The following is a 16,653-nucleotide window of genomic DNA, read 5'->3' on the forward strand; positions in this document are numbered from 1 at the left end:
ATGTTATTATCGATATGTATGTTTCTATTGCTGTTTTCTTAATTGTTTGGGGTATGTTTTTGTCAGTCTTTTTCTTCTCTTATGTTTCCCACTTAGAGAAGTTCCTTTAGCATTTGTTGTAATCCTGGTTTGGTGGTGCTGAATTTTCTTAGCTTTTGCTTGTCTGTAAAGCTTTTGACTTCTCCATCGAATCTGAATGAGATCCTTGCTGGGTAGAGTAATCTTGGTTGTAGGTTTTTCTCTTTCATCACGTTAAGTATATCCTGTCATTCCCTTCTGGCCTGCAGAGTTTCTGCTGAAATATCAGCTGATAACCTTATGGGGATTCCTTTGTGTGTTATTTTTTGTTTTTCCCTTGCTGCTTTTAATATTTTTTCTTTGAATTTCAATTTTGTTAGTTTGATTAAGATGTGTCTTGGTGTGTTTTTCCTAGGATTTATCCCATATGGGACTCTCTGTGCTTCCTGTACTTGGGTGACTATTTCTTTTCCCATGTGAGGGAAGTTTTCAATTATAATCTCTTCAAATATTTTCTCACACCCTTTCTTTTTCTCTTCTTCTTCTGGGACCCCTATAACTCGAATGTTGGTATGTTTATTGTTGTCCCAGAGGTCTCTGAGATTGTCTTCAATTCTTTTCATTCTTTTTTCTTTATTCTGCTCCTTGGCAGTTATTTCCACCATTTTGTCTTCCAGCTCACTTATTCTTCTGCCTTAGTTATTCTGTTATTGATTCCTTCTAGTGTATTTTTCACTTCAGTTATTGTGTTGTTCATCTCTGTTTGTTCTTTAGTTCTTCTAGATCTTAGTTAAACATTTCTTGTATTTTCTCAGTCCATGCCTCCATTCTATTTCTGAGATTCTGGATCATCTTTACTCTCATTACTCTGGATTCTTTTTCAGGTAGATGGCCTATTTCCTCTTCATTTATTTGGTCTTGTAGGTTTTTACCTTGCTCCTTCATCTGTGACATACTTTTTTGCTGTCTCTTTTTTTTGAGTGGGATTGTGTTCCTGTCTTACTGGTTGTTTGGCCTGAGGCTTCCAACACTGGAGTTTGTAGGCTATTGGGTAGAGCTGGGTCTTGGTGCTGAGATGAGGAGCTCCGTGAGACCTCACTGCGTTGAATATTCCCTGGGATCTGAGGTTCTCTGTTAGTCCAGTGGTTCGGACTTGGAGCTCCCACTGAAGGAGATACAGCCTGACCCCGTGCTCGTGAACCAAGATCCCACAAGCCATCTGGGGCGGCAAGAAAGAAAAAGAACAATAACAAAGTAAAAACTAAAATTAGACTAGGAAACTAACAGATATCTTAGGAAGAATATAAAATTTAAAATATAGATGTATCAACAACCAGAAGGTACATCTGTACCACAATAATAAAAAGGAGGAGGGAAAAGAAAAAGAAAAAAAAAGGAGGGGTGGAAAGACCTTGGCTGTGGAGGGCAGGGCCTAAGCAAGGGCGAGGTTTGGGTGGTGGGCGGGGCCAATGATCAGAACCCACACGGCTGGAAAAGGCCCTGGGAGCTGTGGAGGGTGAGGCTTAGGCTCAAGGAACAGAAGAGGCCCAGGTGTGCCCCCCACCCCTGGTCTCAGAGGGCAGCAGACCTCTCTTGTGTTTCCAATTGTCTATCTTGAATTGGGGAATATTTGTGGGATTCTGAGACTTCCTGCTGACTTGGAGAAGTATAATATGATGGATAAAAACACGGGCTCTGCAGCTACACGGCTTGGGCTGGAATTTTAGCTCTACCACATAGTAGCTTTATGACCCTAGGAAAGTTAACTCTTAGTGCTGGTTTCCTTACCTTTCAAATGGATAATAACAGTAGCTACTAAATAACTTTATTAGGGGAATTTTGGAAGTTAATATATCTAAAGAAATTCTAACAATGCTTGGCATATAAGTACTGAATAGATGACAGTGATGATGATATTGATGGTAGTAATGATCATAGAGATAGTTTCTGAGAAACATTAATTGTGATTCAACTTTTGGTAATTTCCATTTATATTTCCCATTTTTCTATCTTATTTATACTGTTTCTTGAATATTCTCCCAAATATGGGATATATATTTCTTTCTTAGAGCTTTTGCAGGTAAAGATTTTTCCTTATTTGGATACTGAAGTTTTTAAATGGAGAGGAAGAGTTGGTTTTTGTGATCAAGTAACATTCTTTTCTAAAAATTTATCATTTGTTTTTTAGTTTCTGGCACACCACTCTCATAGCTTTGATTCTCATCCCACGACTGTAAATATAAGCAAGAAACAAAAACCTAAGACCCTTTCTTTGATGCTTAACGGTTGATTCTGACCTTGGCCCTTTACCTACCATGTATGTTCTTTTCTTCTTTTTTTTGAATTTTATTTTATTTTTTAATACAGCATGTCCTTATTAGTTATCTCTTTTATACATATTAATGTATATATGTCAATCCCAATCTCCCAATTAATCCCACCACCACAACCCCGCCCCTACTTTCTCCCCTTGGTGTCCATACGTTTGCTCTTTACATCTGTGTCTCTATTCCTGCCTTGCAAACCAGTTCATCTGTACCATTTCTCTAGATTCCACATATAATCATTTATATACAATATTTGTTTTTCTGACTTACTTCACTCTGTATGAGAGTCTCTAGGTCCATCCACATGTCTACAAAACCCAATTTTGTTCCTTTTTATGGCTGAGTAATATTCCTTTGTATATATGTGCCACATCTTCTTTATCCATTGGTCAGTTGATGGGCATTTTGGTTGATTCCATGACCTGGCTATTGTAAATAGTGCTGCAGTGAACATTGGGGTGCATGTGTCTTTTTGAGTTATGGTTTTCTCTGGGTATATAAGCCCAGTAGTGGGATTCCTGGGTCATATGGTAATTCTGTTTTTAGTTTTCTAAGGAACCTCCATACTGTTCTCCATAGTGGCTGTATCAATTTACATTCCCACCAGCAGTGCAAGAGGGTTCCCTTTTCTCCACACCCTCTCCAGCATTTGTTGTTTGTAGATTTTCTGATGATGCCCATTCTAACTGGTGTGAGGTGATACCACATTGTAGTTTTGATGTGCATTTCTCTAATTAGTGATGTTGAGCAGCTTTTCATGTGCTTCTTGGCCATCTGTGTGTCTCCTTTGGAGAAATGTCTATTTAGGTCTTCTGCCCATTATTGGATTGGGATGTTTGTTTTTTTAATATTGAGCTCCATGAACTGTTTATATATTTTGGAGATTAGTCCTGTGTCCATTGATTCATTTGCAAATATTTCCTCCCATTCTGCAGGTTGTCTTTTCGTCTTGTTTATAGTTTCCTTTGCTGTGCAAAAGCTTTTAGGTTTCATTAGGTCCCATTTGTTTATTTTTGTTTTCATTTCCATTATGTAGGAGGTGGGTCAAAAAAGATCTTACTGTGATTTATGTCAAAGAGTGTTCTTCCTATGTTTTCCTCTAAGAGTTTTATAGTGTCCGGTCTTACATTTAGGTCTTTAATCCATTTTGAGTTTATTTTTGTGTATGGTTTTACGGAGTGTTCTAATTTCATTCTTTTACATGTAGCTGTCCAGTTTTCCCAGCACCACTTATTGGCGAGGCCATCTTTTCTCCATTGTATATCCTTGCCTCCTTTGTTATAGATTAGTTGACCATAGGTGCGTGGGTTTATCTCTGGGCTTTCTATCCTGTTCCATTGGTCTATATTTCTGTTTTTGTGCCAGTACCATACTGTCTTGATTACTGTAGCTTTGTAGTACAGTCTGCAGTCAGGGAGTCTGATTCCTCCAGCTCTTTTTTTTTCCCTCATGATTGCTTTGGCTATTCAGGGTCTTTTGTGTCTCAATACAAATTTTAAGATTTTTTGTTCTAGTTCTGTAAAAAATGCCATTGGTAGTTTGATAGGGATTGTATTGAATCTGTAGATTGCTTTGGGTAGTATAGTCATTTTCACAATGTTGATTCTTCCAATCCAAGAACATGGTATATCTCTTCATCTGTGTCATCTTTGATTTCTTTCATCAGTGTCTTATGGTTTTCTGTGTACAGGTCTTTTACCTTCTTAGGTAGGTTTATTCCAGGTATTCTTTTTGTAGCAATGGTGAATGGGATTATTTACTTAATTTCTCTTTCTGATCATTCATTGTTAGTGTATATGAATGCAAGACATTTCTGTGCATTAATTTTGTATGCAGCAACTTTACCAGATTCATTGATTAGCTCTAGTAGTTTTCTGGTGGCATCTTTAGGATTATCTGTGTATAGTATCATGTCATCTGCAAACAGTAACAGTTTTATTTCTTTTCCAATTTGTATTCCTTTTCTTTTTCTTCTCTGTTTGCCATGGATAGGACTTCTAAAACTATATTGAAAAATAGTGGCAAGAGTGGACATCCTTGTCTTGTTCCTGATCTTAGAGGAAATACTTTGTTTTTCACTGTTGAGAATGATTTTTGCTGTGGGTTTGTCATATATGGCCTTTATTATGTTGAGGTAGGTTCCCTCTATGCCCACTTTCTGGACAGTTTTTGTCATAAATGGGTGTTGAATTTTGTCAAAAGCTTTTTCTGCATCTATTGAGATGATCGTATGGTTTTTATTCTTCAATTTGTTAATATGGGGTATCACATTGATTGATTTGCATATATTGAAGAATCCTTGCATCCCTGGGATAAAACCCACTTGATCATGGTGTATTATCCTTCTAATGTGCTGTTGGATTCGGTTTGCTATCATTTTGTTGAGGATTTTTGCATCTATTTTCATCTGTTATATTGGTCTGTAATTTTCTTTTTTTGTAGTATCTTTGTCTGGTTTTGGTATCAGAGCGATGGTGGTCTTGTAGAATGAGTTAGGGAGTGTTCCTTCCTCTGCAATTTTTTGGAAGAGTTTGAGAAGGATGGGTGTTAGCTCTTCTCTAAATGTTTGATAGAATTCACCTGTGAAGCCATTTGATCCTGCACTTGAGTTTGTTGGAAGATTTTTAATCACAGTTTCAATTCATTACTTGTGATTGGTCTGTTCGTATTTTCTGTTTCTTCCTGGTTCTGTCTTGGAAGGTTACACCTTTCTAAGAATTTGTCCATTGCTCATGTTGTCCATTTTATTGGCACAGAGTTGCTTGTCATAGTCTCTTTTGATGCTTTGTATTTCTGTGGTGTCCACTGTAACTTCTCCTTTTTCATTTCTAACTTCATTGATTTGAGTCCACTCTTTCTTTTTCTTGATGAGTCTGGCTAAAGGTTTATCAATTTTGTTTATCTACTCAAAGAACCAGCTTTTCATTTTATTGAGCTTTGCTATTGTTTTGTTTGTATTTCATTTATTTCTGCTCTGATCTTTATGATTTGTTTCCTCTGACTAAGTTTGGGTTTTGTTTGTTCTTCTTTCTCTAGTTCCTTTAGATGTAAGATTAGATTGTTTATTTGAGATTTTTTGTTTCTTGAGGTAGGATTCTATTGCTATAAACTTCCCTCTTAGAACTACTTTTGCTGCATTCCATCCATTTTGGATCATCGTGTATTCGTTGTCATTTTGTCTCTAGGTATTTTTTTATTTCCTCTGTGATTTCTTCAGTGATCTCTTGGTTATTTAGTAATGTATTGTTTAGCTTTCATGTATTTGTGTTTTTTCCTTTTTTCCTTGTAATTTATTTCTAATCTCATAGCGTTGTGGTCAGAAAAGATGCTTGATAGGATTTCAGTTTTCTTAAATTTACCGAGGCTTGATTTGTGACCTAAGGTGTGATCTATCCTGGAGAATGTTCCGTGTGCACTTGAGAAAAAAGTGTAATCTGCAGCTTTCAGATGGAATGTCCTATAAATATGAATTAAATCTATCTGGTCTGTTATGTCACTTTAAGCTTGTGTTTCCTTATTAATTTTCTGTCTGGATGATCTGTCCATTGGTGTAAGTGAGGGTTAAAGTCCCCCACTATTATTGTGTCACTGTTGATTTCCTCTTTTATGGCTGTTAGCATTTGCCATATGTATTTAGGTTCTCCTATGTTGGGTGCATATATAGTTATAATTGTTATATCTTCTTCTTGGATTGCTCCCTTGATCATTATGTAATGTCCTTCCTTGTCTCTTGTAACGTTCTTTATTTTAAAGTCTATTTATCTGATATGAGTATTGCTACTCCAGCTTTCTTTTGTTTCCTATTTGCATGGAATATCTTTTTCCATCCCCTCACTTTCAGTCTCTATGTGTCCCTAGGTCTGAAGTGGGTCTCTTGTAGATAGCATATATATGGGTCTTGTTTTTGTATCCATTCAGCAAGCCTGTGTCTTTTGGTTGGAGCATTTAATCCATTCACGTTTAAGGTAATTATTGATATCTTTGTTCCTATTACCATTTTCTTAATTGTTATGAGTTTGTTTTTGTAGGTCCTTTTCTTCTCTTGTGTTTCCCACTTAGAGAAGTTCCTTTAGCATTTGTTGTAGAGCTGGTTTGGTGGTGCTGAATTCTCTTATCTTCTGCTTGTCTGTAAAGCTTTTGATTTCTCCGTAGAATCTGAATGAGATCCTTGCTGGGTAGAGTAATCTTGGTTGTATGTTCTTCCCTTTTATCACTTTTAATATATCGTGTCACTGCCTTCTGGTTTGCAGAGTTTCTGCTGGAAAATCAGCTCTTAACCTTATGGGAGTTCCCTTGTATGTTATTTGTCATTTTCCCTTGTTGGTTTTAATAATTTTTCTTTGTCTTTAATTTTTGTCAATTTAATTACTATGTATCTTGGTATGTTTCTCCTTGGATTTATCCTGCCTGGGACTCTGCACTTCCTGGACTTGGGTGGCTATTTCCTTTCCCATGTTAGGGAAGTTTTCGACTATAATCTCTTCAAATATTCTCTTGGGTCCTTTCTCTCTCTCTTTTCCTTCTGGGACCCCTGTAATGTGAATGTTGTTGTGTTTAATGTTGTCCCAGAGGTCTCTTAGGCTGTCTTCATTTCTTTTCATTCTTTTTTTCTTTTTTCTTTTTTTCACATCTTTATTGGAGTATAAATGCTTTACAATGTTGTGTTAGTTTCTGCTGTATAACAAAGTGAATCAGCTGTATGTATACAGGTATCCCCATATCCCCTCCCTCTTGAGCCTTCCTTCCACCCTGCCTATCCCATCCCTCTGGGTCGTCACAAAGCACTGAGCTGATCTCCTTGTGCTATGCAGCTGCTTCCCTCTAGCCATCCATTTTACATTTGGTAGTGTATATATGTCATTGCTACTCTCTCACTTCATCCCAGCTTTCTCTCCCCCCACCATGCCCTCAAGTCCATTCTCTACGTGTGTGTCTTTATTCCTGACCTGCCACTAGGTTCATCAGTACCACTCTTTAAAATTCCATATATATGCATTAGCGTACAGTATTTGTTTTTCTCTTTGTGACTTACTTCACTCTGTATGACAGATTCTAGGTCCATCCACCTCACACCAGATAACTCAATTTTGTTCCTTTATATGGCTGAGTAATAATCCATTTCATTCTTTTTTCTTTATTCTGTTCTGCGGCAGTGAATTCCACCATTATGTCTTCCAGTTCACTTATCCGTTCTTCTGCCTCAGTTATTCTGCTATTGATTCCTTCTAGTGTATTTTTCTTTTCATTTATTGTATTGTTCATCTCTGTTTTTTTGTTCTTTAACTCCTCTAGGTCTTTGTTAAACATTTCTTGCATCTTCTCCATCTTTGTCTCCATTCTTTTTCTGAGGTCTTGGGTCATCTTCATTATCATTATTCTGAATTCTTTTTATGGAAGATTGCCTATTTCCACTTCATTTAGTTGTTTTTCTGGTGTTTTATCTTGTTCCTTCATCTGGTACATAGTCCTCTGCCTTTTCACTTTGTCTGTCTTTCCGTGAATGTGGTTTTCATTCCACAGGCTGCAGGATTGTAGTTCTTTTTGCTTCTGCTGTCTGCCCTCTGGTGGATGAGTCTATATAAGAGGCTTGTGTAAGCTTCCTGATGGGAGAGACTGGTAGTAGGTAGAGCTGGTGTTGCTCTGGTGGGCAGAGCTCAGTAAAACTTTAATCCACTTGTCTGCTGATAGGTAGGGCTGAGTTCCCTTACTGTTGGTTGTTTGGCCTGAGGTGACCCAGCACTGGAGGCTGCATGTTCTTTGGTGGGGCTAATGGTGGACTCCGGGAGGGCTCCTGCCAAGGAGTACTTCCCAGAACTTCTGCTGCCAGTGTCCTTGTCCCCGCAGTGAGCCACAGCCACCCCCTGCCTCTGCAGGAGACCCTCCAACACTAGCAGGTAGGTCTGGTTCTCCTATGGGGTCACTGATCCTTCCCCCTGGGTGCACACTGGTTTGTGTGTGCTCTCCAGGAGTGGAGTCTCTGTTTCCCCCAGTCCTGTCTATTTCCTGCAATCAAATCCTGCCAGCCTTCAAAGTCTGCTTCTCTGGGAATTCCCCCTCCCGTTGCCAGACCCCCAGGTTGGCAATCATGACATGGGGCTCAGAACCCTCACTCCAGTGGGTGGTATAATTGTTCTCCAGTTTGTGAGTCACCCACCCAGTGGTTATAGGATTTGATTTTATTGTGATTGCGCCCCTCCTACCATCTCATTGCAGCTTCTCCTTTGTCTTTAGATGTGGGGCATCTTTTTTGGTGAGTTCCAGTGTCTTCCTGTCGATGATTGTTCAGCAGTTAGTTGTGATTCTGGTGCTCTTGCAAGAGGGAGTGAGCACACGTCCCTCTACTCCACCATCTTGAACCAATCTACCATATATGTTCTTTACAACCACTCATATCCTTCTGCCATGGATTCAGCTCCCAATTTTCGGTTGATGGCTAACAAATTCTCATCTCCTTTCTTCATACCTCCAACTGCATAGTGGACATTTCCATCTGGAAGTCCTATAGAAATATCAAATTTTGCATGTTCAAATCTTCATACCTCTCCTCCTTCCTCCAGCCTTATTTCTCCTCCTTCCCCACTATTTCCATGTCCTCTTTCTTACTAGATTACATAATTGCTTGGACAGGTTCTGAGCCAGTTACCATGAATCATGTCTGTGTCACCTCTGTCACAGCCTAGTATAAATCAGTGACCACTATTTCCAGCTTCCTGAATAATAGATGATGAATTCATCCGTTTGCTGATTCAATAATGAACATACTTCTACAGGATATTTCTATTATGGTATATTTTCCCCTATAGTATAAATACAAAATTAAGTAAATATGCAAACCTGATATATGGTATCTGATCAGCTAAATGGGTTCTTAGATGTTTTGACCACAGTGTTTAGTTTTGATGACTTCAAATTGTCTTTTTACAGGGAACAGTAACATTTAAGGATGTGGCTGTGGACCTCACCCAGGAGGAATGGCAGCAAATGAAACCTGCTCAGAGGGACTTGTACCGTGATGTGATGCTGGAGAACTATAGCAACCTAGTCACAGTGGGTAAGGGTAGCTTTGCAATTTTACACAGAATTCTTTTCTATCTTTGAAATGTGTGAAGACTTCAACTTGCCAGATGTCTTTAACTAGCCTTCCCTTTCTTCATTTGATTGTATGTGCTTGTCTGTAGGGTAAAGGCTAATTACTTTGTCTCACTGTGGAAGTTCCTCCATCCTCATCTTTCATAGGCCCTCAAGTCTCCAGGGCTCAACCCAAGGTCTGGGTGGTTGTCTCCAGCATTAATATCCAAGTTCTTTGTTGTCTCTCATAATAGGCTGCCAAGTCACCAAACCAGATGTGATCTTCAAGTTGGAGCAGGAAGAGGAGCCATGGGTGATAGAAGAAGAAATGCTTGGGAGGCCCTGTCCAGGTGAATAAGTGAAAATGCAGGTCTGAATGAGAAAGACACATGACAGTTGTTCAGGGGGTTGATACCATTTCACATTTTCCAAGATTCACTTAAGTCTTCTAGAGTGACAAAAGGTGTGAATGCCTTGGATTATGGTGACACTTCCAAATACTGTATTGGAGCTATCTTCCTTTTTTCAAATTTTAGATACCAAAACTTCCCTAGTTCATTTACAGTGTTACTTTCAGGATTAGTGTCCCTCTCTATGATCCTTAAGCTCTCTCTTTCCTTTGTGTTCATAGGGCTTTTTCTTATGTGTTCAATATTTTGTGGATGTATAGTATTTTTAAAGCATTTGTTTCAGAGTTAGATTCCTTTTCTTTCTATTTTGAAAAGCCTCAGATTTGTTTTGTAACAATACTCACACTTTCCATTGTACTTCACAACTCTCACAATCCCACATAAGTTTAAAAGTTTCTGGCTTACAAATTGTTACCTCCTTCCTGCTTATTTACACCTTTCATTCCTTTAATTTTTTTGAAATATAATATATGCACACTTAGTTAAAAAATATAAACAGTCCAAAAGATAACATTGAAAAGTGAGTCTGTCTCTTACCCTTGTCACGCAGTCCCTTTCTTTTCCCAGTTGAGTACACTTTTTTTTTTAGAGTTGTGCTGGCTATTCTTTTTTTTTTAAAACTTTATTTACTTATTTTTGTCTGTTTTGGGTCTTCGTTGCTGCACGTGGGCTTTCTCTGGTTGCAGCGAGCAGGGGCTACTCTTCATTGTAGTGCACGGGCTTCTCATTGCAGTTGCTTCTCTTGTTGCAGAGCACGGGCTCTAGGCGCATGGGCTTCAGTGGTCGTGGCACACAGTCTCAGTAGTTGTGGCTCGTGGGCTCTAGAGCACAGGCTCAGTAGTTGCAGCACATGGGCTTAGTTGCTCTGCAGCATGTGGGATCTTCCCAGACCAGGGCTCGAACCGGTGTCCCCTGCATCGGCAGGCGGATTCTTAACCACTGCGCCACCACAGAAGCCCTGTGCTGGCTATTCTTGATTGTTTGTTTCACCATAAGAATTTTACATTCAGCTGTCTCTTTCCAGAGAAAAACCTGTTGGATTTTTTGTTGGGAATGTGTTAGAAATATAAATTAACTTTCAGAGTGCTGACATCTTTATAACGTCAAGGTTTTCTATCCAAGAACATGTTCTCTGTCTTTGTTCAGATCTATCTATTTTTGTGTCCTTCAGAAATGCTTTCCAAGGTTTCCTTTATACCTTTTGTAAATTTCTTACTAAGTTTATACCTAAGTAACAGACAAGAGAAAAAGATCAGTACTAGAAGAATTGGAAAGGACCCTGTAAAACCATCTTTATTTATAGTTGATAAGATTATATCCCTTAAAACACAAGAGAATCAACTGCAACAAATAGTAAGAGAATCCAGTGACATGGTAGGGTATCAGATGAACAAATAAAAATCAGTAGTTTTCATGTATACTTCAACAACCGAGTAGAAGATATAAGGAAAAGGAAACCACATTTATAGTCATAACAATATAGATAAAATACTATTCTGGGCATGGGCTCATGGAGCTTATAATTTAGTGGGAACTGGAGTCCCTGAGGTTTTGCAAACAAGCAAATATCTTTTTTAAAAAAACCTTTATATTTAGTTGATAGTTGGCTGTGTATAAAATTCTTGAGCCATACTGTCTTTCCTAGAGGTTTTGTAGACAGTTCCCTGAAGACTTTAGATAGTCCTCTGCTGCCTCTTGGCTTTGAATTGTTGCTTGGAGAAATCTGAAGCCTGATTGTTTTCCCTCATAGGTGACTTGATTTATTTGCCTGGATGCCCATACGTTTGTTTTTCTTGAAAGCTTTAGAACTTTATGAGGCTTATTGATGAGTCAATATCAGTTTTTCCTATAAGCTTGCATATTCATGTTTTTTGATTCTTGTAGTGTGGTATAGATCTGAATACTGGTTCCTTTTATAACTATCATTCCTCATCTTTGAATAAAGTTATTTCCTGCTGGACCCACTATTTACAGAAGGAGAGTGCTGGAGATTGTCTAGAAAAATACTCTTGAGCTAGTAGGAAGGCTCTGCTGCTTGTATTGACTTCCTCTGTCAATACAAGGTTTGGTGTTAAGAGTTGGTTTGCCCTTTACTTCTTCTGAATCAGAGATTATTAATTGCATGCTTCCTCTAGCACTCAGTATCTCTTCTACCCTCCTATGCCAGCATCCTGCTTATACAAGAATAATGGCTATTTGCATCTCCTTGTTTAGCTCTGCATTCCCTACCATTTGACAGGGCCAGAAGAAGACCATTATGTTCCTGCCACCATGCAATCTTAACACATCTGGATTCCACTATTGTAAAAAATGTCTCATTCATTCTGTCCACAGGGTGTGCCTTCTGTTTTGGAGAACTCTGTTCACCATGCTTTCTGTCTAAGATAAGAAAGAACAGCCAGTGGTTGGGTTTCTTCCCTACCTGGTTCAGTCTGCCCTCTGGTCTTTCCTTATACTCTGGAATTGGAGTTTAGCTGTCTTTTAGTTTTATTGAGGATATATTTTCTTTTCTGTTTCTTCTTCATGTTTGCAGAGAGGAGAGGACACAGAGATGTTTAATTCCACCATATTGAAATAGGAATTCCTCTTCTATATTTGATCCTGTGGATCACCCTTCCTGGAAATGTCTTCTTTTCTCTAAAGGATTCTGATTTCTCCTCAGTTCCTGTTTATTTTTTCTTATTCCTTTATGAACTGTGTTTTACATGACTCCTTTACTCCAGCCCTCACTGAGCATTATCCAAAATAGTTCTAAATTACATATAGACTCCTTTTTCCTTTATGTACCTTCATGATATAGATGTGTTCATGCCTTCAAATCAGTATATAACTCCAGACTTTAAATTAATCCTCTGTTTTTCAGCCCCACTCTTATCCCTGCCTTTTAAGTACCTAAATCCTCCAATTTTTGAGCTTTTCTAGTGTTCTGTTGTCAAATCACTTTGTTGTTGGACGTTTGCATCTTCATAGCACAAAACTTGAATTTCTTAGCTAAGCTCTCAGTTGACAGTTGTCTTACCCTTTTTGCCTTCCAGTATTTTGTTGAAATGTCTTGTTTACCCTTCTTTTTACTCCTATTTCCTTTGTTCTTATGGGTTTCAATCTTTATTCTTTTACTGTCATTTCAATGGAATTTTAAGAAGTGGGAGAAATAAACATATACATTCGATCTGTTTTGTTTAACCACAAGTGTTAATTTTATCCTCTAGTCATTTGACTTGCTATCCAGTCATTTATGTGGTTGCCCTTTCATCTTAATTATTGTATTCATTTTACTGATATCTGCATTGTATAAGTATGTTTTTTAAATCAATCAAAGCAGCTTGGGCCTATTAATGGCAGTTTTCTCTCCATAATATTATCTATAGGAGTTAACTTCTCAAATCTTAGAAACTAGGGACATTTGCACTTTGGATTTCTTTCATATTGGGAGACTAGAGCCAATATCAGAGATCAACCCCACTTTGGCAAATTTCTGAAATGTTATCAATAATGCAGTAGGAGAAAAATTCAAAAGTTATAATTTTTGGTCCTCCATTTTAGAAGTTTGGGAAGATGATGAACAGATCAAGGAGCAGCAGGAAACACTTGTGAGGAAAGTCACATCCATCTCCAAGAAAACTCTAATTAAGGAAAATGTCATTGAATGTAAAAAAGTTGCAAAAGTATTTCCTCTGGGCTCAGACATTGTTACTTCAAGACAAAACTTCTATGAATATGACTCATTTGATAAGGATTTTGAACATAATTTAGACTTACTTAGTTATGAGAAAGGCTGTATAAGAGAGAAAAATTATGAGTGTAATAAGTATGGGAAACCATTTTACCATTGCTCATCCCATGTTGTAACCCCCTTTAAGTGTAATCAGTGTGGGCAAGACTTTAATCATAAATTTGACCTCATCAGACATGAGAGAATTCATGCTGGAGAGAAACTTTATGAATGTAAGGAATGTGGAAAAGCTTTCAGTAGGAAGGAAAATCTTATTACACATCAAAAAATTCATACTGGGGAAAAACCATATAAGTGTAATGAATGTGGAAAAGCTTTCATTCAAATGTCAAACCTTATTAGACACCAGAGAATTCATACCGGAGAAAAACCTTATGCATGTAAGGATTGTTGGAAGGCCTTCAGTCAGAAATCAAATCTCATTGAACATGAGAGAATTCATACTGGAGAAAAACCCTATGAATGTAAGGAATGTGGAAAAGCCTTCAGCCAGAAGCAAAATCTTATTGAGCATGAGAAAATTCATACTGGCGAGAAACCTTATGCATGTAATGAATGTGGTAGAGCTTTTTCTCGAATGTCATCTGTTAATCTACATATGAGAAGTCACACAGGGGAGAAACCCTATAAATGTAATAAATGTGGAAAAGCCTTCTCTCAATGCTCAGTATTTATTATACATATGAGAAGTCATACAGGTGAGAAACCCTATGTATGCAGTGAATGTGGGAAAGCCTTCTCTCAAAGTTCATCCCTTACTGTACATATGAGAAATCATACAGCTGAGAAACCCTATGAATGTAATGAATGTGGAAAAGCCTTCAGCCGGAAAGAAAATCTCATTACACATCAAAAAATTCATACTGGAGAGAAACCTTATGAATGTAATGAATGTGGGAAAGCTTTTATTCAGATGTCAAACCTCATCCGACACCAGAGAATTCATACTGGTGAAAAACCCTATGTGTGTACAGTATGTGGGAAAGCCTTTAGTCAGAAATCAAATCTCACTGAACATGAGAAAATTCATACTGGAGAGAAACCCTATCATTGTAATCAATGTGGAAAAGCTTTCAGTCAGAGACAAAATCTCCTTGAACATGAAAAAATTCATACTGGAGAGAAACCATTTAAATGTAATGAATGTGGTAAAGCCTTCTCTCGAATCTCATCCCTTACTCTTCACGTTAGAAGTCATACAGGGGAGAAACCGTATGAATGTAATAAATGTGGAAAAGCCTTCTCTCAATGCTCATTACTTATAATACATATGAGAATTCACACCGGTGAGAAACCTTTTGAATGTAATGAATGTGGGAAAGCATTCTCTCAAAGAGCATCCCTTTCTATACATAAGAGAGGTCATACAGGTGAGAAACGCCGAGTATACTAATTGAATAAAGGCCTTCTCTTAAATTCAATCCATGCTTTACTTAACTTTAAAATATCTTGGCATAGTTTCAAAAAATGAAAAAGATCTTTATGAAAAAATTGTAAAGCTTTATTGAAGGGCAAAAGACTTGAGTAAATGGAGGGAAATACAATGGATGTAGATGGAAAAACCCAATATCATAAAATGTCTTTTCTCCCCAAATTAATCTATGGACCTAATATAGTTCCAAACATCTAACAAGAATTTTCTAGGGTCTTTACCAAATGATTCTAAAATCCATATGAAATAAAAGTCTATGGATTGCTGAGACAATATTGAATAAGAACAGAGAGGACACACCTTCTACCATATACTACATGTATTATGAAGGTATGGTCATATAATAGTGTGTGGTATTAGAACATTAATGGATAAATAAAAAGGATTTACAGAATAGAATGCCTAGAAGTAAATGAATGAATATATGCAAACTTGTTGTATATTAGACATGACATCGTGAATCAGTAGAAGAATGACGGCCTAGTCGATAAAAACAGTTGGAGTATTTGAATCTCCACATTGGGGAAAATAAAATTACATACAACCTTACAACATATAAAGAAAAAGAATTCCAAAGGATTTGAACACTGAAATGTGAAAAGCCAAACTCTGAACTTCTTGAAAGGAAATAACAGGATATTGTCTATGACTTTGAGGCAGGGAAGTATTTTTTAAAAGGACCCTGCCATTCCACTTCTGGATATACATCCTAAAGAAATTCATAAATATGAATAAGAAATACATATATATATATATATATATGAATTGAAAACAACATATATATTGAAGGGATAATGGATGAATAAAATGTGATATATTCAAATAATGGAGTGGTATATAGCAGTTAAAAGCAACGAGCTTGGTCTGTATTGTGTAACATGGTTGTTATCTAAAATAATGTTGAGTGAAAAAAAAATCAAGATCCAGACGAAACATACCATATAATAACATTCATGTAAATTGGAGTAAAATCATTCACAAAGAATAGAATTGTTTTTATTATTGAAATATGTATGTAAAACTATTTTAAATGGATTAAAAAGGACACATACCAAATTATCAATAGTGTTGTCTCTGGCAGGAGATTAGGATTGAGGGTGTTGGTCAAAGGGGGCTTTTAGCTTTACTTGTAATTTTTATGCCTTAAAAAAAGATGGGTAGCATATAAAATAAATCTTAAAAGTTAATGATATATAATGGTGATATGGATGTCTTATCTTAATAGTGTTTTTGTACTTATTTCTCAGGATTTATTGGCTAGGGGAAGCCTATACCCAGAGAATAAAATATTACAATGGATTCATATGCCCTATCAGGTGCTGAACTATTTTGTCAAAAATATTTCCAGAAAAGTAGTAATTAAAAGTGATAGTTCTGTTTACTATATAATATGAAGTTAACATGTTTTATCAATCCCATGATGCTTTTTTCCCCCACATTTTCACATTCTGAATTTAGAACTCAATTTTCAACCAAGTATATCTTAGATTCAAGGAAGTATATAATTATTTATTAAAAATTTGAAAATCAGAGGGGAGTGTGACAAATCAAATGTGATTTTATTTACTATTTTAGGGCATCATCAAGGTCTTATGATCCCTACTCTCTCAATGTGTCTTGCATTATTTGGCAGCTGACTTGTTGGATTCATAGCTAATAAGTTAG

General features: G+C 37.1%; 1 protein-coding gene across 1 annotated transcript in view; it reads left to right on the forward strand.

The window, feature by feature from the left end:
• The window catches only part of LOC132479594 (uncharacterized), a 76,221-nt gene extending 59,976 nt beyond the window's left edge, over positions 1 to 16,245 (forward strand). The window contains exons 13-15 of the mRNA XM_060083134.1: positions 9,270 to 9,396; positions 9,668 to 9,763; positions 13,367 to 16,245. Of these exons, the coding sequence (XP_059939117.1) occupies positions 9,270 to 9,396; positions 9,668 to 9,763; positions 13,367 to 14,949 (1,806 nt within the window). The 3' untranslated portion in view covers positions 14,950 to 16,245. The remainder of the gene's footprint in view (positions 1 to 9,269; positions 9,397 to 9,667; positions 9,764 to 13,366) is intronic.
• Positions 16,246 to 16,653: the final 408 nt, after the last annotated feature.

This window comes from Mesoplodon densirostris, chromosome 19, assembly GCF_025265405.1.
Source record: "Mesoplodon densirostris isolate mMesDen1 chromosome 19, mMesDen1 primary haplotype, whole genome shotgun sequence".
NCBI lineage: Eukaryota > Metazoa > Chordata > Mammalia > Artiodactyla > Ziphiidae > Mesoplodon > Mesoplodon densirostris.